Genomic DNA, 26,093 nt, shown 5'->3' with positions numbered 1-26,093 from the left:
AGAAAGCATGTTATTATCAGAGACTTGTCTGGAGTCTCTCCTTTGAATCCAGAATTTTAGAGGACTTTATGTGCAAGTTCACATAGTTCAAATGGCTGCCTCAGAGTAACCCGGAATGAGTTGAGTCTTGGGGGAAATGGTAAGGTCAAAAAGACCTCTTTAAAAGTTATCTTCATAGAACAACAATTTGAAAGATATAGTGCCACTGAGAGATAAGACATAATCTTGACAAATGGAAATGACAGAGAACAAATATAGAATCCCTCTTATTTCCAAATTTTTGCTCAAGGAACATAATCATGAGATGGGAAAGAGTACAACTATTTAATAGGGACACTGATAACTGGACCATATCCAGAGGAGAGGTATGTCATGTGAAGATTGGCTGAAAGAACTGACAGTCGTTAGCCCCAAGTGAGTTATGGAGCATGAGAGCTATTTTTTCGTATCTGAAGTGCCGTCTATTAGAATAGGGGTTAGATATTTCTATTGTACATTGTAGTCACAAGGTTGGGAACGGACAAGGGGAGAAAGGAAGAAAATAGGGTCAATTCTTAAAAGTTACAGGAAGCTGGATTTTAGCTTGATGTAATAACTTTCTTCCTATTAGGTTCTCCATAGTTTTCCCCCGACATTTTATTATTATTTTATTTTTCAAACATATAGCAAAGTTGAAAGAATCCTATAGTGAATGCCTGTATACTTACCACCTAGATTCTATTATTTACATTTTATGCATTATCACATATTTATCTATCTACCCATTCCTCTATCCACCCATAAAACCACCTAACATTTTGGATGTATTTCCAAGTAAATTCCATGTAGTTTTGGCTACCATGGGGAAGGTAGGTGTTCTGTGAAAGGGAGGTATAGGCAAATGACCTCCAAGGGCTTAAGGAGTCATAAGCCCAAAGAAAAAGGCCGTAAGTCCAGCTTGATGAGAAATGATTTATTAAGGGGACTTACTGGCAGAAGCGTGTCTTGGGTGGCTACAAGACCTCACCTCTTGTAAGACCTGCTTTTATAACCCTAGAGGCTGGGGAATATAGTATGGTTAAATAAAAAGAAAGAATGTATGTGTGGAGGATGTGCTCAAGAAGGCTTCAAATCACAGAGTGGTCATCATGGCCAATTCGTCCAAGAGGATGTTAGTCTGGTTCCTACAGTGGGGCATCTTAATTCCAAGAGCTTTTTTACAGAGGCTAATGGCTGACTATTGGGGATACTGAGTAGGTGGAGTGGACCAGACTATGGCTTTCAAACTTTTTGGATTGCTATTTATACCAAGAAATGTATTTCACATTCCTATCCACATACATTCTGAAGTAGAAATTTCAGGAAACAATATTTACCCTTAACGTGTGAAGGATGCCAATATTTTTTACTTTATTTCATTAAAAAAAAAAGACAGTCATGATCCATTAACTTGATTTGATGAGCCACCAATGGGTTGTGACTCATCATTTGAAAATCATTGGACTAGTCGATCTCCAAGATTCATCTTTTTAAGAGAATCCTGTAGCTACTACTAGGATTTATCTAAATTTTCCAATGATCAGGAACCTATTTTGAGTCTCCGCACAGTATTTACCTGGCATGTATGGAATTATGTCGTATGTCATGCATAATTAAGAGAAAGATGTTAAATGCCCAGCTAAGACTTATAGATGGATCAAATTCAAACACTCTTTAGGAGTAAGTTTTTTAATTGCTCTTATTTTCACAAACATAAAGGTATGCCCTATTGGTTGGATGAAAGGGCTTCACTACTCATGTGTAGTCTTCTTCTGTTAAATACGGCTATTAATCCCTGCTGTGGGTCTGACAAAGTTGAGAAGATCAAATGAGAAAAGAAAACACTTTGAAAACCAACATTTTATTAATATGATTCTGTGAAGCCAGGCAAGCGAGGCTGCGGTCAAGCTCTACGGGGCAGCGTCTCAGTATTTTTAAAAACTCTCTACTCTGACAGAACTTACATTAGCCTCCCCGAACACCAACGACAATGCCAAAGGCGCGAGACTCCTCTAACAGGGTATTAGCTGTAAACTGGCCAGTGGTCTGACCCCCCGTTCAAGCGCTCCGCTCTGTCTGCGCATGCTCCAGCGCGGCTCGGGCCTCCTCGCGGGGTTGGGCGGAAAGCGGAGGGTGGAGTGCGGGCCACGTGGGTTCCCGTGACGTCATCTCCGGGCGCCGAGGGTGACTGGACTTGCTGTGGGCTTCCAAGGCCCCGCGGCGCTGCGGGTTGTATTGGCAGGATACCGGAGGGCGGAAGTGCAGCAGGGCTCGGCTCCGACCTCCGCGCCGCTGCCTTCTGCGGCTGCGCGGGCTCTCGGGACTCCGGGCTCGCGCGGCTCTGCGGGACAGTGGGTCAAGCACCCTGCGCCGCCGCCCTGCCAGAGCCCGGGATCCGAGCGTCTTCACCGGTGCGGGAAGCCGGAGAAGGAGCTGGCGTTTCTGGTAGGGTGTGTGTGACTGTGTATGTGTGTGTGTGTGTCTCCGTCTCCCCGTTTTCGTAGTGTGGGGAAATGCCTGGAGGAGAAGGGTTGGGGAGGTGCCAGGTAGGTGTGGTAAGAGGGAGGGGCGAGTAGCCGGCTGGAGGAGCGCTCCCCCGGGCGGCCGTGGCGGGTGGAGGTGGTTCCTCCGGGGGAGGTGGGGTTGGCCAGGCGCCGCCCCCGAGGACCTTGGGCAGGCCGGAGGGTGTAGCCTGTGTGATCTCTCTCCGGGAATATGTCAGTTCCTTATTAAAGTAGGAAGCCTAGCGTCTTATCGCAGGCTCTAGAGTTTAGTTTAAGACGTGCATTTTTCGTGGAACAGTTACTTAAATTGTAATTATTTCACAGGCAGTTCGATTCTGTCCGAATTTAGTGGGTGTTTCCTCCAATTTCTTTTCTCAACGGCATTCATTCTAATTTTAATAATAATATTTAGTGCTAATGAAGTCATTTTCTGTTGGCAAAGAACTTTCACATCCTTTATACTTTGGGTTATTTTCAAATCATACCTGGAACTGGAGGAACGTAGGGAAATTGGATTGGTTCTAGATTTTCCTCAGGGGTGGTGAGGCACAGCATGTCTTCAGCAACAATCAGAACTCAAGAGACTATCAGACATCTCTGAACTTCCAAGGCCTTCCAGAATCCACGTGATAAATCTCAGAGTCTTTTGAGCTCGGGTACTTGCATTTGAACTTAATTGTTTGTGATTTCCATACATGGATTTGTTGGTTGAATTTTAAATTTGAAAGTTAAAGATATTGGGCTGAGGGTAGTAGTTGAGGGGGATTTTATAGTTTTATGCTAGCTTTGAGCATGTGCCCTGATCTTCAAAGATATGCTGGTTAAAACTGGGGGAAATGAGCAGAATGATACTATATGACTATGACTATTTAGAATAATGTACATACTCAAGTGTAGGTTTGCTTTATTAATTTAACAAATACTGAGTGCCTGTTATGTGCCAGGCACTGAACAAAAAGTAAATATAAAAATAAACAGTGAACAAAACAATAAAAATTCTTGCCATCATATAGTTCACTTTGAGGGTGGGAGGGGAAGACATTAATGTAAAAATTAATTAAGGGGTGCCTGGGTGGCTCAGGTCATGATCCCAGGGTCCTGGAATCGAGCCCTGCCTCGGGCTCCCTGCTCAGTGGGAAGCCTGCTTCTCCCTCTCTTACTCCCCCTGCTTGTGTTCCCTCTCTCGCTGTGTCTCTCTCTGTCAAATGAATAAATAAAATCTTAAAAAAAAAAAAAGATTTAAAAAATTAATTTAAAAATATGTCAGGTGGTGAAAAGTGCTAGAGAGAAAGAATAAAGTCATGAAGGGTAACAAGGAATGTCAGTGGCATGCATAGGAAATTGCAGTGGTGGCTTTAGAAAAGATGATATTTGAGTAGAGAACTGAAAGTGATAAAGAAGGATTTCATGTGGATGTAGTGGAATGAGCCATTAGATCTATCACAAAGTCCCTGAGACAGGAGCATACCAGCTAGTTTGGCTGGAGCTGAGTGAGCAAAAAGGGGGAGAAGTAGCTAATCAGGTCAGAATGCGGCGGGTCATATACAGTCTTATAGGACTTTGTAAGGACTTTAGTTTTTACTTTGAATGAGATAGTAGGGTTTGAGTAAAGGAGTAAACTGATCTGACTTGTGTTTAAAAGGATCTTTCTGATTGCTATGTTGTTTGTCTCTAGCAAGGGCAGAAATAATGAGACCCCTTAGTAGGCCATTTATCCAGGTTAAAGGTCAAGGTGACATGGATCAGTGTGATAATAGTGATGATGGTGAGAAATGGCCAGATTCTGAACTTGTGTCTAAGCTAAAGCAGTAGGTATGAAGGGTCAAGGATGACTCCAAGATTTATGGCTTAGCAACTAGAGAGCAGTTACCACTTTGTGATTTGGGGAAGACCACAGAATAATAGGGAGATGAGGGAGGAAGGTCTGAAATCATTTTCTGTTTGCACATGCTGAATTTTCAAATGAAATGTCAATATTGCATAGTATCTGTGAAACTGGAGTTCAGAAGAGAAGTCTGGGCTGAAGATATAAATGTGGGAATTGTTACTGTGTAAATGATATTTAAAGCCATGAGAGATCTCCAAAGGTGTGGTTCAAGGTGCACTTCAAGATTGGTAGGAGGTTGGAGATATTTAGGAGCTATTCCTTCAGGATGGGGGTTGGGCTGTTCATTAAACCCCCTGTTGATAACCACTCATCCTTCGTAACAGGATAGAAGGAAATAGAAAGCTAGTTCATTAGCTGTGAGAGAGTGAGGAAGGAGATGCGAAAGTTAGAGGAGAGAGGAAATACGAAATGGTGATCTAGGACAGTGGGAGAATAAATGGACTCCGGAAATGTAGGAACGCTGGCCAGTACTCAGGGCCTACTTTTGAGGTTAGTGTTCATGAATTTAAAAGGAGACCAGCCAGCATAGATTATTTTTAGATGTTTTCAAATTACTACCAGTAGGTATTTGATATTTTAAGTAATTTCTAGGTAGTTGGGGATTTTGTCAGCAGAATAGCTTCAAGTAATAGGTTAGCCTTTCTTGGTTTGTGGTGTGAAAGAGACTAGTAATTGTGCATTATATTTTTATTATACTTCCTGTGCTGTTTGCTAAATGTTGTTGGCTGGGAACTTGCATTGTTCCAGGCCTTGAATTAGTTGCAGAGAATTCAGCAGTCAGGAAATAGCCCTGTCCTCCACAAGCTTACTTCTAGTAGACTGCATCATGGGTTGTGATTTCTGTGCTTGAAAACTATTGCCTTCTAATTGGATGCATGGTGATGAAAGTGTAGTGTATCTATGAGAGGGGAAAATATTCTTGCAAAATAATGAAATTTGCTGAATTTAAAGTGTGATTATACTGATTTGGAGAGGAGTTTAGGCAGAAAAGTTTCTTAAGTAGCTAGTGTAACTTTTCAATATATATATTTTATACATTTTTCCAATTGTTTAACAAAAATTACAGAGTCTGCTATGTGCTAATTATGCTAATATTGAGGGTACAAAGTAAATATGATTCTGCTTCGGCTGTCAGTGAACTCACAGTTCATTGTGGGGATGGGCAAGAGACAGATAAGATAAATGTAACTGCAATACATGGTTATAACATGCTATTATAGAAGTAATTAGATTGGAGATTGCTTAGTGGAAAGCTTCCCAAGAAGCTGATGTTAAGCTGACTCTTAAAAGAGGATTAAGAATTGGCCAAAAATAAGAGGACAAGGATGTTTAAGGAGACAGGTCATGGAGGCATGAGGAAATCATGTATTAAATACATATATCATTTATTGAGTGGTCACCAGGTGCTAAACACCCAACAGCCTTGTGAAATTAGAATTATCTTCAGTTTACAAATACAAGGTTCAAAGATGTCAGGATACTAGGACACAGCTCACAGGTGGAAGTCTGGGTTTAAATCCATGTCACTCTGATTTCAAAACCCCTTAACTTTCTGTCTGTATTGCCTGCTGTCAGCATTTAAATCTTCCCTGTCCTTGTTCTTTATCCCTCAGCCAGTTTTTCATTAACTTCTATTCATTCTTCCTTGGAAAGACCTCGTATCTGTCTCTCATCTATCCGCCACTACCAGTCTAGGTTAGGCACTCATTATTATATGCCTTAGTGTTGAAATTGCTTCCTGGCTACCCTCTCTTTGACTTGGGATCTCCTTTTGTGCACTGCTACTAGGTAGTTGTTTTAATCTCACTGTTATAAAACCTTACAGGCTTTGTAGGCTTGTTGGATGAAATTGAGAACCCACAGTCTTCTATTTGGTATGCTTCATGATTTAGTCTCACTTTATATTTACAGATTTGACAGTAAAGAAATAATAATTGCTTTTATTTCTCAGCACTTACTATGTGTCCAGTACCATGTCAAATATTCTATAGATTTTTTTTTTTCCAGAACAGCCTGATGAATTTCATAGGTAAGGAAATTGTAGTAAAGTGATTTGGCTGGGATCCCAGGTGATATTAAAACATGTCACAATATCAGTTCTTTCATCATCTACTACCCCTCCCAACTCAGTTTCCTAAAAAATTGGCACGCACATTGCTCCTGCATACTTTCTGCCTTTATTGATGCTATTTTGCCCTGCTTGGAATATTTGTTGTCTTAATTCCATATTTTACCTAGTGAATAATTCTACCCACTCTGCATATACTCATTCTTTTATATTCTACACATTCTTCAAGTTCCATATCTTTTAAATTCTTCCCTGAACACTATAGGGGATATTAATATTTTTCTTCTTCCTTTCCACCCTCCTCCCTTATGAAAGCTTTCATAAAATAGCATTTAATTATAACCATGGACATTTTGGAGTTGGAAGGGATGCTGGCAACTGTATGACATAAATGAAAATACGAGATCTGAAATCAGAGATAAAAAAGTCTTTACTGTAGGTTTATAAGTGTTGTAAAAGTAGAAGTGCCGTGAGAAAAGAAAGGTTTCACCTGAGTAATGCATAAAAGAAAGGCTATCTTGAGCTGGGTCCTAAAGGATGTTTTAAGTCAGAAAACAAGGTAGGGAAGGCTGCTTTAGGGTAAGGAACCACCAGCATGAGCAGAGCCCTGGAAAAGATATGAAAGTTTATGGTATGTTTAATAGATTAGGAGATAATATCTTCTGGACAATGCCTGAGGTTTTTAAAAAGTTGTTATTGTCACTACCATCATCATCTTTTATGTCCTCAGCATCTGCCACACAGCTGGGCATAGCAAATGATCAAATATTGATTGACTTTATATTGAGTGTTAGTAGCAGTGTTCAATTTTTTTAAAAGATTTATGAGAGAGAGAGAGCATGAATGGGAAGGGCAGCGAGAGAGGGAGAGAGAATATCAAGCAGACTCTGCCCTGAGTGAGGAGCTGGATGTGTCACTCAGTCTTGGGACCCTGAGATCAGGACGTGAGCTAAAACCAAGAGTTGGATGCCCAACTGACTGCACCACCCAGACGTCTCCCAGTGTTCAATTTTGAGACATGATCTTATTGGTTCTGTAAATTATAGTAGACACTTTATAATACTATATTATAGGCATTGCCCTAAGTGCTTTACGTGTATTAATTTTATCTATTTTATGGGGTAAGTGCTGTTATTCACATTTCACAGATGAGAAAACTAAGACATGAGAAGTTAATTGACTTACTTGAGGTCACAGAGTGATAAAACTAGGTTTTGAATCCAGGCAATCTGGCTCCATATTCTGTATTTTGAACCCCCACATTGTAGTGCCTCTCAAGAGTTAAATTTTGTTTTTCTGCTTCTGTCTTAAAAAAAGATAATTTAATACATCTTTTAGTTTTATCCATGTATCAGTTAGTTTTTTGGCACATTTTTGAGTTAAGTGTATTTGCATGCTTTCTTACATAATTCATTATATGTGAATATTTATTAATATTGAAAGACTAACATTTTATGATGCTATATATCTGTGTATTTTGACGCAGTTAGTAGCCTTGTTTGAAGTTTTCATAAATCTGTTTAGAAATTTCTACTGTTTTGTAAAATTTGTATTGACTACCACATGACACCTTCAGCTGCCCTGGCTCAGTCAGATCTTCCCTGCAAGGAATATATACATAAGAAACAGTGGTATATGGGAAATAAGGTACTGATTTATCTTTCACTGGTTTTGTACCTAAAATCCTACCTTCGAACTTTGGTAAAGTCTTATGTTCCAGCCCAGTTTACCAAAGTTCTGCAGTGGGATTTTAGGTATAAAACCAGTAAAAGATAAGTCCATACTTCTATCACTGTTGGGGAGAGACTCCCAGAAACAGAGAAAAGGAAGACATTGGCCACTTCTTACTGATTCTGACACGTGAAAGGAAGAAGCAGAAGAAAATGCCATGGAAAGAAATAGCAGGGGGGTCAGGTATTGTCATCTGGCAGAGTAGAGGGGAGAGAATGGAGCCATACCCAAATCCGTGATATTTTTATTTATGGTAATCCCTTCCTGTTAATAAACAAGGCTCAAATGGTGTCCTGGACTCTGGCAAATCAGATACTATTCCTTCTTGAGAGGACAGTGGTTGGAGAGAAGGAAAGAACTTGTAGAAATGGACTTTATTTAAGTGGCCATACTCACTTTAATTTTTAATTTTCTTTTGAATTATATTGTCTACCTATTTTTTTCTGAGGCAGAAAAATTATCCAATGTGACAATATTGATAGTGACTTTCAACTTTATTTTTTTTATTATTATTATTTTTAAAGATTTTATTTATTTATTTGACAGAGAGAGACACAGCGAGAGAGGGAACACAAGCAGGGGGAGTGGGAGAGGGAGAAGCAGGCTTCCCGTTGAGCAGGGAGCCCGATGCGGGGCTCGATCCCAGGACCCTGGGATCATGACCCGAGCTGAAGGCAGACGCTTAACCAACCCAGCCACCCAGGCGCCCCTGTGACTTTCAACTTTAAAATTGTATTTCAATGTTCTTAAAATCTCTTAGGAAAGGAGCTCTTTGCCTCAAGTTTTTTTTTCTTTGTGAGCGAGAGAGGAATCTTAGTTGTAGCTAATGGTTAATGGGCTGTATTATAGTTACAGAAACCACTGCTTACCACCTCTGTATTGGATTCAGCTTTAGGTTTACTTATTTGCCATAACTTAGATTTCATTATTTCCTGTCATCAGTAAATTTATTCATAAAGAACAAAGTATTAATGTAATCTGGAAGTAGTGAGGTCTTCTCTATTTTCAGTGAGTTAATTTTGTGTGATACGTAAACTTGGGAATTCTCTGCAGAGAAACTCAATGTGTTGTTTGAATTTGAAGTGTATCAGGGTGGAATTATATGAAGTGTAAATGCTTATATCATTTGCTTAAAATGGTGACTTTAATGGATATGCTTTAATAAAAATTAAAACCCTGTAATATGCCAGAAAGAGCACTAGACTCAGTTCAGTAACTCAGTGACCAGATTTGTTATCCTGGTTTCACTGTTACTTTAGTGGTCTTGTAATGTTTATCCTGGTTTAACTGTTACTTAGTGCTCTTGTAATGTTGGACAGATTTTTTCACCTCTTTCAGTTTATTTACCTGTAGATAATATTGCATCCAATTGACCTCCAAGGTGCATTTAAGTATAGTGATACAAAATTCAGAACTCTATTTGTTTTTTTTTATCTTTGGCTAATTAATTAATGGCAGTCCTGATGCACTTGGCATTGGTCAGTGGACGAGAAAAGAGAGAAAAGCTCTTTGAATAATTCAGTGTTAGTAATTGGTATTTGGCTAAACTGATATGGTTATTTAAAATGTTTCCATAGGGTATGCTAGCCTATAAAGAAAAAAATATATATAAAGAAATACATGAGTAGAAAGATATTGAATCTTAGTATCCAGGTACTGACAGTGTTTATTTCTGCATTTACTCATACTGTATATTGCATTGTTACCTAGTTGTGGAATATTAGTGCTGGAAGACACTTGGATATTACAGAGGCCAAAAGCCATATTCTTCTATCATACCCAAAATATTTCAGTTTGCAGATTTAGTGCCAAATTTGTGGTATAAAGAATATTTTAAGTTCAGAGTAGAAGCATTTAATACTACTCATGATGGCAGAGGATTGGGAGCTGGGTTTGCAGAGTGGGTAGGATTTGAACAGGTGAGAGATGAGCATATTAGTCACGGGGGATGGTAGGACAGAGAGCAAGGTATTTAAATTGCCAGTTTTGCTAGAGGGTTTATAAAAAGTATAGTAAATAAGATTGGAAATATTGGTGGAATCAAACCATGGACAGGATGAAATTTAGAAATTTAGGATGGAAATAGGTCTATACAAAGTCTATACACCAGGATGTGTGTGTGTGTATTCCCCCCCTCCCCCCCAGCAAAAGCAAACTATCTAGATGGAGTAGGAGAGGTTGAATATATTAGATGGGGCAGGGATAATTGTGGGGATGATAGTTTGGAGTTGGCCTCTAAGGGACCATAAGGATATAGGAAGACTTCCCTTTAGATGAGCAATAGACTCTCCTGGGGCTTGAGAGAATGATATGAGTATAGCTTCACTTTGGCTGTGGTTCATTAGTCGCATAAGTTAAGTTAGCACACGTAATTTTGAATTACTTACTTGTATGATCCTTTTAAATAAATAATAGCTCTGCCTTTAGAATTTATTGTACTGATTTTTCATTCGTTCTAAAGAATGCTGATCACACACTTTTTTGAAATGAATGATTGTTGCATTCATTTTTCCTATAATCTTTCTTTGTTTTAGAGTGTGTTCATTTATCCTTGCAAGGATCTGACTAATGCTCTTCATTTTATTTTCAGTTTGGCTTTGGGTGAGAAAAGAATTTAGCCTATATGCACTGCTTTAACCATTGGAAGAATGACAGATGACAAAGATGTGCTTCGAGATGTGTGGTTTGGACGAATTCCAACTTGTTTCACCCTGTATCAGGATGAGATAACTGAACGGGAGGCAGAACCATATTATGTAAGTATGTTGATGATGAAAAATGGGATATCTAACTTTGTCCGTTTTTGTAAGTGAAGCTCTAAGAACCTGGAGGCTGTTACCCAACATTTTATATACAATTAATACTTGCTTATTATGGAAAAAAATTAGAAAACACAGATCAATAAAAGGAAGGAATTAAAAATTACCTCTAATCCTACCATCCAGAGGGAAAAAACTGTTGACATGTTGATTATGGGACCGTCTTGACTTTTTCTCATGAATACATACATATATAATATGTGATAATGGAATTATAAGTTATGTGCTATAGGAGCAATTTTGAAAATAATAGGCTCAGATTTGATTCTTCCTTATGTAAGTGGTTCCAACCAACTGTTTACCAAATTCTTTTTTATAGCTCAATGAACATATGAATGTGTGTGTTTTCATATGTTGATAAACTAATATTATATAAAATATAACAAATTGCTGTATGTAAACTTATAGGTTTGAATTAGTGTCATCTGTTTTAGAAAACAATATCAAATATCTTCTGATTTTAGCCTGCTTTTTTTCCTTTTCTAAGTGCATATATAACCCAAACTTAAGCATCTGTCAGTCAGAAATAGTAGTATCCTGCCTTTTTACTGAATAGGTCCTAATAGACAAAGACATTCTCAGTTGTCATTATTTTAGTTTTGTCTCAGGTACACATAATATTGTTTACCTAGGAATATCTGGAGAAGTGGAAATTTATTTGTGGTGTTGGACTTTCTTTTTTCACTTTAATAAAGCTTGCCCTTTGCTTTCTCCCTTGTCTGTTTGAGGGGTAGCACTGCTCCTCAACCTGCTCCAGCCATGAGAAGTCAGACTGGTGGAGGAAGCTACTTAAGGAGCCCCATGCACTCACTTTTTGGGTACAGGAACAGTTTCATTTTACTCTGTGTATCCTCAGCATCTGGCATAGGTCATGCAAGCGGTAGACACTCAGTGCATGAAAGCCTTATAGATTCATGTTGGGATTTTGTTTTAAATGGTCTCTTTGGGTTTTCTTACTGAAAATAATTTCAGAGAAATTGGGCAGTCTTTGGTTACTAGTACTTAGGTTATCATAACTGAACATATACTTTTGAGTCGTTTTAACTTTGGAAATCTCAGCAGTTTTTTTTTCTGCCTTTAGAAAAATTTCCATAGTTAAAAACAAAATGTGGTCACAGTTTATTTTTAGAAGAATTTCACTTGTTAGATGTATTTTTTTTTTTTTTTTGCTTCTCCTTCTGTAATATGTGTAGGATATCACTTATGTTTTGTTTCCAAACTAGTTTCTGTTATTTTAATTAAAACTTTTAACCTCTGGTGCCTTTCTGATAGTATCTGAACAAAGGAATGTATGTGTCTAGTTGGTCAAAGTGGCAGATACGAGAAATATGTAATTTAAGTCTGTTTACTTTTAAGTCAGAATATGATGTTTGACAGCTTCCTGCAGTTAATCTAAGTAAAGAGGCTTCTTTATTTCTTTTTTTCCTTCTTTATGTATGAATTTTTTTTCCTTCTTTATGTATGAATCTGTTAAATATAAAAAGATTGTTGTGAGAGTGGAGTGTAAGTTGTTTTCTAGTTGTCTCTAATTGAATTGAAAATGCCAGCAAGTATTGGGGATATCTATAGAACAAAGAAAGTTATTTTGTCTAATTGATAATTTTTTAAAAATATATTTTTCCCTCATTTTTCACCCAAAAGAAACTCATATAGTAATTATGATTATGTTTTTGAAAAATATCAGGTGACAGGCATATAATAAATATTAAACAAAAACTACAGTTTAAAACCATGTGGCATCACCTAGATTTTGCTCTTTACATACATATGTACATGCATACTTAAGTATAAGTTACTACATGCAGGAAGAAAACAAACAAAAACATCAGCAGTGGTTATCTTAGAATTATAGGTGAGAATGGTAGTGCTAGTCTGGTTTTAGTTTACATGTGTCTTGGTTGTAAATTACACTTGAATGTACTTTTAATTGCTTTAGTTAATAATAATGATAATATTGTAAAGATTCTGGATGAAATGAGGTAAAAATATAATAGCCTAGGTGCCAGTAAACCTCTTTTCCAGACATTCTCAGAGCTCAAGTGAGGTGATTAACAGGATTATCACCATGGCCTGCAAAGTCCAGTCTTGTTCAGGTGGATGTGTAGAAAGGATAGGTGAATGAAAATGTAGTTTGCTTTTTTTTTTTTTTTAAAGATTTTATTTTTAAATAATCTCTGCACCCAACGTGGGGCTTGAACTCATGACCCTGAGATCAAGAGTCACAAGCTCTACTGATTAAGCCAGCCAGGTGCCTCTATAGTTTACCTTTTATAGCGCTTATTCCTTATTTCTTAGAAACTAGATTTAAAAATATTTACTCATACCAAATTTATAAATTAAATTATTATTCAAAGAGTCTGTTTCCAATGGAAAAGAATATTAATGTTAAATATATTCCTGTTTATTTCTGCATTTTGATTTGTTGCCTCGGCATAAATCTCCTTTCAGCCTACATCCCATATCTATGTCAGAGCATTATATCTTATTCTGCAGGGAATATTAGGAAGAAAAACTGTTAGAAACTAGTCTTTCAGTTTCTGTTGTTTTTCTTATATTCATTGAAACTGTTGCCTTTCATTTAGATTATCTAATGTAAAAACATACTAATTTACATTCATATTTTGTGACTTGTTACAAGAGGAAATCACTCAGTCATGCACATGATCATAAATCTGAGTGGACCCTAACCATTACACTGCAGTCCTTTTATGTTTCCTTAGTCAGCTGTCTCAGTTCTTCTCTAAGACTATGTCTTTGAGCCCTGACCTTATTTTTCACTCTTAACAGGTAACCTCACTTCCTGCTTTCTGCTTACTTAACCTTCTGCCACCAAGTCTTCTAAACATATCTGTGCTCACACATACTGACTTCTCTCTTGTTTTAATGGAAGAGGTGTCCTTCCTCCTTGGCAAGGCCCAACCTTCTCTCTGTGCTCTGGATCCCATCTACGGTCTTCCTCAGGAAGCTGGGGGTTTCTGATATTCTCCTACCTCCACCCCTGCCTTCTCTCTCTCTTTTACTTTCAACTTCTACCTACCAGCTCCTTTTTTGCAGCATTTATATTAAGTCCTTCCTACCCTAAAACAATCATCTGTTGACTCCATCTCTTTTTCACCCTCTTGCTTTCCCTTCATGGCCAGACTTATTAAAAAGGTTGTCTGTTCTTGTTGTCTCCTTCCCACTTACTTTACTGGAATCACAGTTTCACACTACTACAACAGAACTGTTTTTGCTGAAGTCACTAATGACATCTTTTTTTTTTGCCAAACCTTGAGTCTGTTTTTGAATTTTCATTTGCTTGATCTCTCAGTGGTGTTTTGATACTGTTGTTGGCTGTTTTCTCCATTTTGTGGCATTGTTCACTCTTGCTCTGCAATGTCTCATAATTCTGGTTTTGCTTCTACCTTTCTGGGGGGGTGTTGGTCTCCTTTGCCAGATCTCTTTCCTTTTGCTTGTTCCTCAATGTTGGCATTCCTTGGGGCTTTGCCTCCCCCACCCCACTTCACTTTCCCCTGGAGTTATCATCCATTTTTATCTCTTTGTTGAGATAAAACTCTTTGTATTTATTTTGACAACTCCTAAGATTTTTCTCCTGAACCCCAGACCTATGTGTCTTCCTACTGGGTATCAAACTGAGTGTTTTGAAACTGCACACATCATCGTTACCCCCAGACAGACTGGTCCTCTGCTGTAATCCCTTCCTGTTTTTGCAAGTAGACCCAGTTAATTAATTACTCTTACCAGTAATTAAGAAAAGACTCATCCTTATTGCTTCCTTCTCCCATATCCCAGGCATTCAGTCAGTAACTTAGTCCATCTGATTTTACATCTCAAATATCTTTGAAACTTACCCAGTTTCTTCCATACCCATTGCTATAGCCTAGTTTAGACCACCATTTAAAAACTGATGGGATTTCATAGTACTAAGTAATTTCCCTGGTTTCATTCTTGCCCTCTTTCCATTTTCAGTTTGCGGTTGGAGTCATCTTTTCAAAACACATATCTGATCCTGTCACCTGCCTGCTTAAAACCTTTAGTAGCCTTTCATCATCTTTAGGATCCTTTGTGTAGTTTATAGCGTTCTCCATGATCTGATCCCTTGCTTCTTCAGTACTATTCTGCCTCAACCCTCTTCATTCCTTTCATTTTCAACTTCTTATGGTTCCTCCTTGTGCCAGTCTTTGTTTTTGTATTCATTCCATGCCTTCTCCTCTGTCTGGAATGAGCAGCAGGATCTCCCACCCCTGCTCACAACCCGACATCCACAACATCCATGTTTGGTTCATTCCTCTTTATCTCCTGGCTATTGCCTTACCATAGACTTCCTGTGCAGGCTTTCTCTAAGCCCCTAGATGAGGTTAAATTCCTTTGCTACTTGCTCTTGTAACATTCTTTACTATCTCCTTGCACTCATCACAGTTGTAATTTTGTTTTTGTATCTTTCTAGCCTGTTAGCTCTGAGAACAAGAACTCTTGTCTCATTCAGTGCTCTATCTTCATTGCCTGGTGTGATGCCTCACACATTGAAATGGAACAGAATTCTAGTATATTTTAATTCTACTTTTGTTCTAGGTGAAAAAGTCCCTAATTTTAGAATTGAAAATTGGTGGAAAAATTAGGATTTGGTATAAACAAATATTACAGCTACCTTTTTCAGAACCATAAGTAATCTATACAGCTGTATAAAACATGTATTCCTTACAAGCTGTATAGAAAAAAAAAAAATCATGTGTGTAGTACTCACTGAATACTTGATAGTGCTAAATCAAGAATGAGAGAACAAAAGATTCCATGTAGCTGACAGTTTCCCCAGAGGGGTTTAACCCTTTTCATATTAAAAGAACTTAACCTCAGAGACATTAATGGAAGTGAAATAAGCCAGACACAAAAGGACAAATATTTCATGATTCCACTTATGCGAGGTATCTAGAATAGTCCAAGGGCCTGTGGAGGAGAATTGGGGGAGTTACTGATTAATTGGTACAGAATTTGAGCTTGGGATGATGAAAAATTCCGAAGATGGATAGTGGTGATGGTTGTACAACAGTGTGAATGTATTTAATGTCAATGAAGTATACACTTAAAAATGGCAAATTTTATGCTAGATACATTTTACCATAATTAAAGAAAGTAAACCAATGAGATACACCTAAGAAAATCAGTGAGTGGTACTATCTGGATATAGAAGACAGGATGATGTCATTTTACTGTTATTTTTTTTTTTATTTTTACTTATTTACTGGATAAGTTGTATCTATACTTTAATATAGTCATTCTCAAATCTTAGTGTTATTTCTTAATGCTACTATAGATACTTATCTTATTTACAAATTACTTCAACAGGCTAATTTAGAACAGAAGATTTCAAGTACATTTCAGTGTAGATTCTGTCCTTTATTAATTATCATTTTTGGCTTTTTGTCACTTAATCTTTGGGATCTGTGATTCAGACACTATTTTGAGCATTTGGAATGTAGCAGTGAACGAAACCAACAAAAATCCCCATCTTATTGGAGCTTACATTTTAATGTTCCTCATTCCTTATTGTGAAGAAATTTTCATTTCATGAAAATCATTTGTGGACTTTTCAGCAACTTCGAACCCTACGCATGTAGTACAACACCCCAAAATCAGGAGCTGATACCCGTGCTCCTCAGTCCTGATGTGTCTGTCCTCTTTTTTTATAATCTCTATAGGTTAGTAGGTTAATATGCTCTATAGAATAGATTGCTATTTAATGCCCAACAGACATTTTAAGTTATCTGGACTTACTAGTATAGAACTTATTAGACTAATAGATTACAGTTGATTCTTAACACAGGTTTGAACTGTGTGGGTCCACTTATATGCTGATTTTTTTTTTACAGTTTAGTACTGAAAATGTATTATCTTTTCTTATGATTTTCTTTTTAAAGATTTTATTTATTTATTTGACAGAGAGACACAGCGAGTGAGGGAACACAAGCAAGGGGAGTGGGAGAGGAAGAAGCAGGCTTCCCACTGAGCATGGAGCCCAATGTGGGGCTCGATCCCAGGACCCTTGGATCATGACCCGAGCCAAAGGCAGCTGCTTAACAACTGAGCCACCCAGGCGCCCCTCCTTATGATTTTCTTAATAACATTTTCTTTATCTTACTTTATTGTAAGTCTACAGTATAAAATACATATAACATACAAAATATCTGTTAATTGACTGTTTATGTTATTGGTAAGCCTTCTAGTCAACAGTAGACTATTAGTAGTTAGTTTTTTGGGGAGTCAAAAGTTATACGTGAAGATTTTGAACTGTGTGGGGGTTAGCACCCCTAATTACCACGTTTTTCAGGGGTCAACTGTGTACTTATTTATTTTAAAAGAAATGGTTGATTAATCATGCTGTTTTAATTTCTTAGAGATGTTCATGTTACATCTATATTTGATTCTGTCATTTCTGATTTTAATGAATCATTTCTTTGCCATTTATTTAATAGAATATGATTTTGGCAAGTCATTTAAACTGCGTGTAAACTAGAGGTGATAATATTGCCTGTGAATCAACTAGTGCTTTTTATACACTGTATTAGTTTCCCTTTTCTCTTCTTCCCTAATCCACATTCTGGTTGTTTCTTTATAAAAGAGGAACTTATGTTTTGTTGAATCCACATTGCTATTCAAAAGCTTGTTTCTAGTATTAGTAAGTATGTTCTGTTCCACACTGGAGCATGCCAGCTACCTCCCATCCCCTGTACCCTGTTGTCCCCAGGACCACTGTCATGTTCTCTCCCCTAGTTGGGGCCTGTTATCTTCATCTTCGGTTAGTTCCTTTATCCAGAATATTTCTCTTTGTAAGTATTCCCCAGCCCCGTAATTCTACTTGATTTACTGACCAAAAGACATAATAACTTTGAATAAACAGCATGAAAATGATGCATAATTAGCCTCTCAAAAGCACCTGAGAGTAATAAAACAGTTTTACCAGCAAAAGACAGAAGCTTAGAAAAGCAAGAAATGGCTAGAGTATGTCCTGGGAAAACATGAATTTTTGCCACTTTCCTCCTTTTATCCACTCATATGTGTTCTTTATAAAATTCTAACCAGTTTTCTTAAATGCTGTCTTATGTTTTCTTTCTAGATGTCTTTGGTGGGGGAGAAACAATGATGGCCTTCATAACTATGCCAGTTGAGGTTTTACCTAGCCCATCATTCCCTCCCAGACTTTTCTCTCCAAAGTCCAAGTAGGCCCAGGCTCCATAAAGACAGGATTGAGGGAGTTGCTGAACAGTGGCAGATCACCAGTCTACCAGCATCATACCTTAAACTTGTGCCTTATTGTCCTTTAAAGATCTAAATGTGTGGCTCAACAGTCAGTCATCTTTAACTTATTTCTTTCCTTCAGTTTCTTGATTAGTAATAACCAAATCTGTTCTGACTGATTTTCAGACCTTTCTCATTTTTCCATTCTTTCATGCCCGTCCCTTCATGTAATATTTCCTTAATAGATTTCCAGTTTATAATCTTATCTTCTTTTTATCTACCACTACTAGAATATTCCTCAAGTACTGTTTCTCATTCTGCCATCCTTTTATTCATTGTATTGTAGTGGGCCCCTATTGTTAATCAAATGAAAATTTCTGTTTGATCTTTAAAGTCTTTTCTGTTGCTGCAGTCAAGTATTTTTGTAAGTACTTTTTATAAATTTTTTTTTTACCTTTATTTTAGCCTCATATGGAAGGGGACAGATTATATCTTTGTCTTGGTGTTCTTCGTTGCGATTAAGCGAATACATAGTAGATTATCAAAACATGATGGACCAATTGAGAAGTCCTGATTGATAAGGCAAGATGTACCTTAGGACTGAGTTGATTATTTTCTCAGAACAGTTTAATTAATTCAGGTGAATCATATGATTTTTAAGTTGAATTTGATAGAAGTAATAAGTATCCTAAATAGCATGACATCTGATTACGTTTGTATTTTTATTTGGAGGAAGGTATTACAGAAAGATTGTACGTAGATTGTGTTGTTTATTCTAGGTACTTATGCTATAAGCCCTACTTAAAGTAATGACCTCATAAGAAATTTAAAACATCTTAACCTTTAGCCTTTTTTTGCTATAAAAAGCAGTTGACTTTGTGTGGAATATTCAAAAAAATGCAAAGAACATGGCTGTTTTTCCTTAAAATTCAAAGACCTATTTAGTATATATTTTTTTGAAAAAATAGTAAATAAATATGGTTTTACAAATTTTCATTTCAGTTGCTTTTGCCAAGAGTAAGTTATTTGACGTTGGTAACTGACAAAGTGAAAAAGCACTTTCAGAAGGTTATGAGACAAGAAGACATTAGTGAGATATGGTTTGAATATGAAGGCACACCACTGAAATGGTGAGTGAATTTTTCTGCATTATTAAGCATTGAGTATATGCTAGCTTTATGAAGGTATAGTGCCCTGAGGCAATTTTTAAAAAGTTATATAAAGAAATAAATCACTAGTCTAGCTCATATAATACAGTGAATTTTAAACTATTGTTTAAATATTTTATTGAAAATATTTCTGCCTTCTTTTGGATGCATGGGAGACTGGACAAATTTGTATATATTTTCAACAGTAGATTTTTCAGTGGCATAATAATAGTGTATTTGGTTATGGTTTTTTTTTCCCAGACGTATTTAAGACTCCCTAATGAATAAGTCACTCTGTGACACTATGCAATTTTGTTTCTATCTCCAAAATTTTTGTAACAGATCTTTATATACACAGGATTACCTAAAATGGCATCTTTCAAACTCATTGCCACATTTAGTGCCATATGCACATTTTATCTAGCCTTCGCTTAGTATTTAAAATATATTGATTTCCTTTTTATGTGAAAAATAATTTTGATATTATATCATTCTTAAGAAACATATTGAAAATAAATCCTAAATGTGGGCTTATCCATGTTCAGATGATGTATTTTTGTATTTCCTCTGTTACTGAGAGTTTTGTAAATTGTGCTTCCAAAAATATTTAATGAAACTGGAGAAATTACAGAGAAGAATATAAAAAATGGTTCAAGGTATGCTGGGATGTAGGGGTCGAAATGCTGCTATGTGAATGTAGTTGAATGAAAAAGTCAAGACTTAACTATGAACAATATAAGCAGGTTAGAGGTGGGCTTACTTTCTAAATCTGGAGTATTAAAATGAAGAGTTTTAAAAGAGGCTCATAAAAAAGGAAGCTAGTAGATGTTTAATAAGTGCAGCTGACTTGAATAGAAGCATTACTTAGAAATAAGGAGTGAACTCTTGGAACTCACCTCATGCTGATGAATTCCCACAAGTGAGTAGATTTTCGTAACAGTTTAGAAATACACAAAGTGATATTTTGTATTGATTTTGGAAACAAGGGATTTTGTATTGAGTTCTAGGTCACGACTCCAACCTTTTGAGGCAGTTCTGGGAAAGGATGACAAAGTTCTTTATAGCATTCATTTTTAAGTAAAAACAGTATTGACAAGCTTCATGATCATGTATATCAGACTCATTATAACTCTTGAATAGTTCTAGACCTCAGGCAGCATAGGTAAGTCAATGTTTTCTGTTTCTTTTTATTTCTCAGAAGAATTGAAGGTTTTGGAATGGGAAGGTGGCTTAAAAGAAGTATAAGAGGAGCAAGGATCAGGAGAGTAGAGGGAAAGGAAGGAGGGGGAGAGATTGTGGGTGAGTAGCAATAGGATATATCTATATTCTTGACAGTTTTGTCTGTATTATAGTTGGATATTGAAATTGTATTGCTCTATGTGTATTATATACACATTATTGTTAAGAATTCATGTGACTGACACTAGGCTTTTCAGGTTTATCAGTGTAAAATAGGGCTTCTTAAAGGGCTTTATTGACATTTGACCTAGGTAATTCTTTGTTGTGGGAGGGTTAACCTGTACATTGTAGGACTTTTTTTTTTTTTTTTTTAAGATTTTATTTATTTATTTGACAGAGAGAGATCGCGAGAGCAGGAACACAAGCAGGGGGAGTGGGAGGGGGAGAAGCAGGCTTCCCGACGAGCAGGGAGCCCGATGTGGGACTCGATCCCAGGACCCTGGGATCCTGACCTGAGCCGAAGGCAGATGTTTAACCACTGAGCCACCCAGACCTACATTGTAGGACTTTAAGCAGCAGCTTTGGCCTCTACCTACTAGAGCTAGTAGCATTCCCTCTAGTTGGCTTATAAAAAATGCTGCCAGATGTCCTGGGATGGAGGGGTACAAAACCACCCTCAATTGAGAAACTCTGGAAAAGATGGGAAACCTCAATTTAACTTTTATAAGTAAATGAGTCATCATTCTTCAGCTGCTGTTTTAATCCATCCTGTATGGTGGGTTTTTTTGTATTTGATATGACTTGTATTCTGTAAGTTTGTAAGTTTGTATTATTTATCAGTAAATAATGTTTGGACCCATTTCTCTCTGTTACCACAGAGTAATGATTTTGGCTTAAATATATCATGTTCTTACTTTGTCAGTATTATCTCTTCTGAGAATCTTTTATTAAAGAGTAAAAAATTAAAATTATTTTTCTTTTTAGAGTGCTTATGTGAAAGTAATTGTATTCATGTATCTTTGCTTTAGGTTTTGGGGTGTTAACTTTTTATGCATGATGTCACTTTCATAGGTATGTCTTGCTATAAGCTCATTGTGTTTAATGGCTTTTGATAAAACTTTTCCTTTAGTACAGTAGTCCCCCTTTATCTGTGGTTTTGCTTTTTGTAGTTTCATTTACCCTCAGTCAGCCACAGTCTGGAAGCAGGTGATCCTTCTCTGACATATCGTCAGAGGGTTGGCAGTAGTAGCCTGCCACCGTGTCACAGTGCTTATGTCGTTCACCTCACTTCATCTCATCACGTAGGCATTTTATCATCTAATACTATCACAAGAAGGGTGAGCGTAGTACAGCAAGATATTTTTTTTTTTTTAAGATTTTATTTATTTATTTGAGACAGAGAGAATGAGAGAGAGAGAGAGCACATGAGAGGGGGGAGGGGCAGAGGGAGAAGCAGACTCCCTGCCGAGCCGGGAGCCCGATGCGGGACTCGATCCCGGGACTCCAGGATCATGACCTGAGCCGAAGGCAGTCACTTAACCAACTGAGCCACCCAGGCGCCCCAAGATATTTTGAGAGAGGGAGACCACATTCATGTAACTTTTTTATAACTTTTTGTTATAATTGTTCTACTATAAGTTGTTGTTAATCTCTTACTGTGCCTAATTTATAAATGAAACTTTATCATAGGTCTGTATGTATAGGAGAAAGTGTAGTATATGTAGACTTCGGTACTATCTGTGGTTTCAGGCATCCTTAGGGCATATCCCTAAGGATATGGAACATATCCCCCTATATAAGGGGAGACTAATTACCATATTGTGAGGTACTCCATATATTTGAGGAAGGAATAGCTTCCAAAGGCATGAATATAATCCAGGACCTCTGGGCTAAGTCTTGATCTTTCCTCTTTTTGCTCCCAACTATAGCAGTTTTCTCCTACCTTAAAGGAGTCCTCTTCCTGTGTTAAAGGAGTCATAGACTATCAGTAGCTATCTGGCATTAAGCAGTGGGCTTCATATGATAGGATAATCATTATAGGGAAGCAGCTACCACTGAAGTTTTGTAGGACTTGGACTTATACTTGATTCTTTGGAGTTTTAAATAAATTCAAGTGAGAAAGGAAATCAAACACCAGTTTAGATAATTCATAAAAGAAGGTAGAAAGAGCATAAATTGATACTTCTTACTCTGTAACTCTGCTGTTCGTATTTATTATTATAATTGTTTAAATATCTGCATAAGATACTTGAGCATGGGCTTTTGTACCTCAAGCAGTAGTACATAAGAGGTTCTAAGTAAATGTTTGTTCACCCACTGGTGAATGAATCTAAATAATTCCTTCTTTTTATTGAGAAAATGAGGCCAAATTAAATAAAATAACTTGTTCAAATGAGTGAGTAGGACCAGATTTGAAAGTCTCAGTTCAGGCCTCTTTCCACCATATCTGCTGATATTCTATTTGTTACTTGTCGTTTTCTTCAATTCTGTAGGTTCTCTCTAAATTGCTTATGTTATTTGTCCATATTAGAATAGAAAGATATTTAAGAACAGTTGTATACACATAATGAATACTTAATAATATATTGTTGATTTGTAGAGAGAATCTGAGGAGACTTTATTTGATTACCGTTTTATCTTCTACAGTCCTTTGTGTCCTTAAGTTTTAAAAATTGCGTGGCAAAAGGAAAGGACTGGTCTAACTCAAATGCAAGGATTTCTTTTCTTTTTTCTTTTTTTTTGTTAAGAGTGATTTGAGTTGATTAGTCAGCAGAGGGTGCTCTAACATTGCATTTTAAAAGGTGAAGGTTCTTTTTACTGTAAATCAAGTGTTTAAAGTTTGTATTTGTTACTTTTATATTAGAATTATTTTGAGAGAACAGGTCCTGGTTCTTCTAAAGAACACTTTGTTTGTATACCCTAATATTGGTTAGATCTTAGGCCTTCAGTATAAATTTTAGAAAAAGCTTTTCTTTCTGTCAATTATAAAAGCAAGTGTCTCTAATAGAATATTATTATTTTGTGTAAACTGACTTATTTTCAGGACTGGTTGTTGAAAGTAAGAAGTTGAGACTACCTTTTGAATTAAAAAAAAAAGGAGCAAGCACTGATGTTGATCTTAAACATAGATGTAACAGAATGACCCAGGATTTAATACTGTGTCTATCTGGTTTCAAAATTAAATTTCAGGGTGCCTGGGTGGCTCAGTTGGTTAAGTGACTGCCTTTGGCTCAGGTCATGATCCCAGAGTCCTGGGATCGAGTCCCACATCGGGCTCCAGGCTCAGCTGGGAGCCTGCTTCTCCCTCTGACCCTCTCCCCTCTCATGCTGTTCTCTCTCTCTCTCAAATAAATAAATAACTAAATAAATAAAATCTTTAAAAAAAAAGTAAATTTTAACAAAATAACCTCTTAATTATAAATACTGTGCAGACTCTTTTTGGATTCTCTTTTTTCTAAGCTTGTGAATTTCTAAAATTTTATAAATTCTGTAAACTTGAATTTTGCAATGTGATTTACATAGCATTTGAGACAGGTGGTATCCCCTTGTCTGTTTTGTACTTTTTCATGCCTAAGAATAGGGTTAGAAAGCTGTGAAACACAGTGCTAATTTACAGTTGTTTGTGTTCCATAGGTAAAGCAAGGCAAAATTGATTGTAAACATTAAATTACTTTGGTGTACATTGAGTTGCACCCCCCCTTTTTTTTAACATGGGGCTTGAACTTGTAACCCTGAGATCAAAACCTGAGCTGAGATCAAGAGTCCAGTGCTTAACCAACTGAGCTACCCAGGTGCCCCAATTTGTACCCTTTTTTATTCAATGAGATATAATCCTGTTTCCAGTGAATCACTAGTAGACTTATGAATAGGATGCATTTATTTCAGTGAAATGGAGTAGGATGATAGTCTCTCTAGTATATGGGGAAGCTTTCTTTCAATGCTGATGTTAGAATACTGCTTTGCTATCTGACTGCAGATGTTTAGAGTACTGAGAGCACCCTTGGCTGACTTAGGAACATATCCGTTATTGCTATACATGTGACCAGTATGTGTGTATGTATTTTAGCAGTAATGAAAGGGTAAAGAAGAAACACCTTATGCAAAGAAAAATGAAAATATTACTCATTTTGAGAATTGAATTTAGAAAAGACTAGAGCAATGTAAGGAAGAGAAAGAAAATGAGTAAAGTGTGAAAATAGACCTAACGCTATTCTGGTACAGTGAATTTTTATCGGGCAGTATAGATTGAACCTTTACTAGTTGGGCCCCCTTCTGGGATTTATTCCAGGTTCATATCCTCACCACTTCCTTTTCTATTAAATTTAGGTTAAATTAGCAGGAGTAGCAACATAACAGATAAATGGTTACATTATGATTTACTTACAGTTATGGCTTATGTGGTTTCTATGTTGTGGGTTAGGAGCCTCCTGACAAAACTATGTAGAGTGTCTGTTTAGAGGAGTTATACAAATTAGTACTTTTGAAACCCTTGATGTAAATTAGATTATAGTGTAAGAGAAATTCAGTACCTTTAATTCTTGCCAGTTCTGTTTTCTGTTACAGATTTTCTTGCATATTAATAGACTTATCAGAAATAAGCAGTCTTGGAACCAGTTAATTCAGATAGTATATTTGTTTGGAGTTAGTATCCTTGCATCAAAATCATTTGGACATAAACATCTGCATTGAGCTACATATAAGCTATACATGTAGACTTTGATAACAGAAGGAAGTAAATAACTCTCTGCTGCAGTTTTATTTTTAAAGATCATTACAGGATAATTATTAGTTATTATATTTAGAATGCTTTTATGTTGGTACATTACATACATTTATCATTAAAGGTAAGTATTAGCAACCATAATATTTAAATTTCATCCTAATCTTTAGTATATTGGGAAAAAGTCATCATTTACCATCTGAGACCAGTGAACTTTAAAAATATATCTATGTAAGTTATTTTATAAGTAACTTAGAGAAAAATAAAAGAATAGTGTATGACAACTTTATTAGAAATTTTAAAAAGCATTTAGATACAGAAATTCAGATTTATGCTCCATATTTTCCTGGTTTTGAAGGTATAGATACCGGAAATGGGCCATGTCTTCCGAATGCAACTAACTACTCATTAGTTGTCATACATTCAAATAGACCTCTAAGAGGTTCTAGCTTATTGTGACTTCTGGCTCTTCTTGTGCTTAACAACAATGCTTAAAGAAATTTTTAAACCTTTGACAGATCATGATTTTGTTGTAAAATACTTGTTTCCATTAGTAAACACCAATTAGAATGATCAGTCAATACTTGTTCATTTCTACATCATATAATTCCTTCTAGTCGTCTTTGGTACAAATCTGCCTTTAGCTCTTGCTCACTTACTATCAGGTAAATTGCGGTGCACAAATGGCATAAAAGATGAAAAAATACTATCACACATCTTTTTAACAAAATGGTTCAGGTTCTTGTCATAAAATATTGTATGATGAAATTCTTGCCGTTGAATGA

The 26,093-nt window shown here is 36.7% G+C and overlaps 1 protein-coding gene across 5 annotated transcripts in view; it reads left to right on the top strand.

The window, feature by feature from the left end:
• Positions 1-2,181: 2,181 nt before the first annotated feature.
• ATG5 (autophagy related 5) overlaps positions 2,182-26,093 on the top strand; it is a 132,001-nt gene continuing 108,089 nt past the window's right edge. The window contains exons 1-3 of one of the 5 annotated variants that reach the window (XM_034991702.1): positions 2,183-2,463; positions 10,800-10,965; positions 19,264-19,391. In XM_034991702.1, coding sequence (XP_034847593.1) covers positions 10,858-10,965; positions 19,264-19,391 — 236 coding nt within the window. In that variant the 5' untranslated portion in view covers positions 2,183-2,463; positions 10,800-10,857. Of the gene's footprint in view, positions 2,464-10,799; positions 10,966-17,136; positions 17,171-18,726; positions 18,902-19,263; positions 19,392-26,093 lie in introns of those variants that run through there. The other 4 variants (XM_034991697.1, XM_034991698.1, XM_034991700.1 and 1 more) reach the window with 4 other exon arrangements.

Source organism: Mirounga leonina, unplaced genomic scaffold (assembly GCF_011800145.1).
Source record: "Mirounga leonina isolate KUSES-001 unplaced genomic scaffold, KU_Mleo_1.0 Mir_53, whole genome shotgun sequence".
Classification (NCBI taxonomy): domain Eukaryota; kingdom Metazoa; phylum Chordata; class Mammalia; order Carnivora; family Phocidae; genus Mirounga; species Mirounga leonina.
This window is presented reverse-complemented; position numbering and strand designations above follow the sequence as displayed.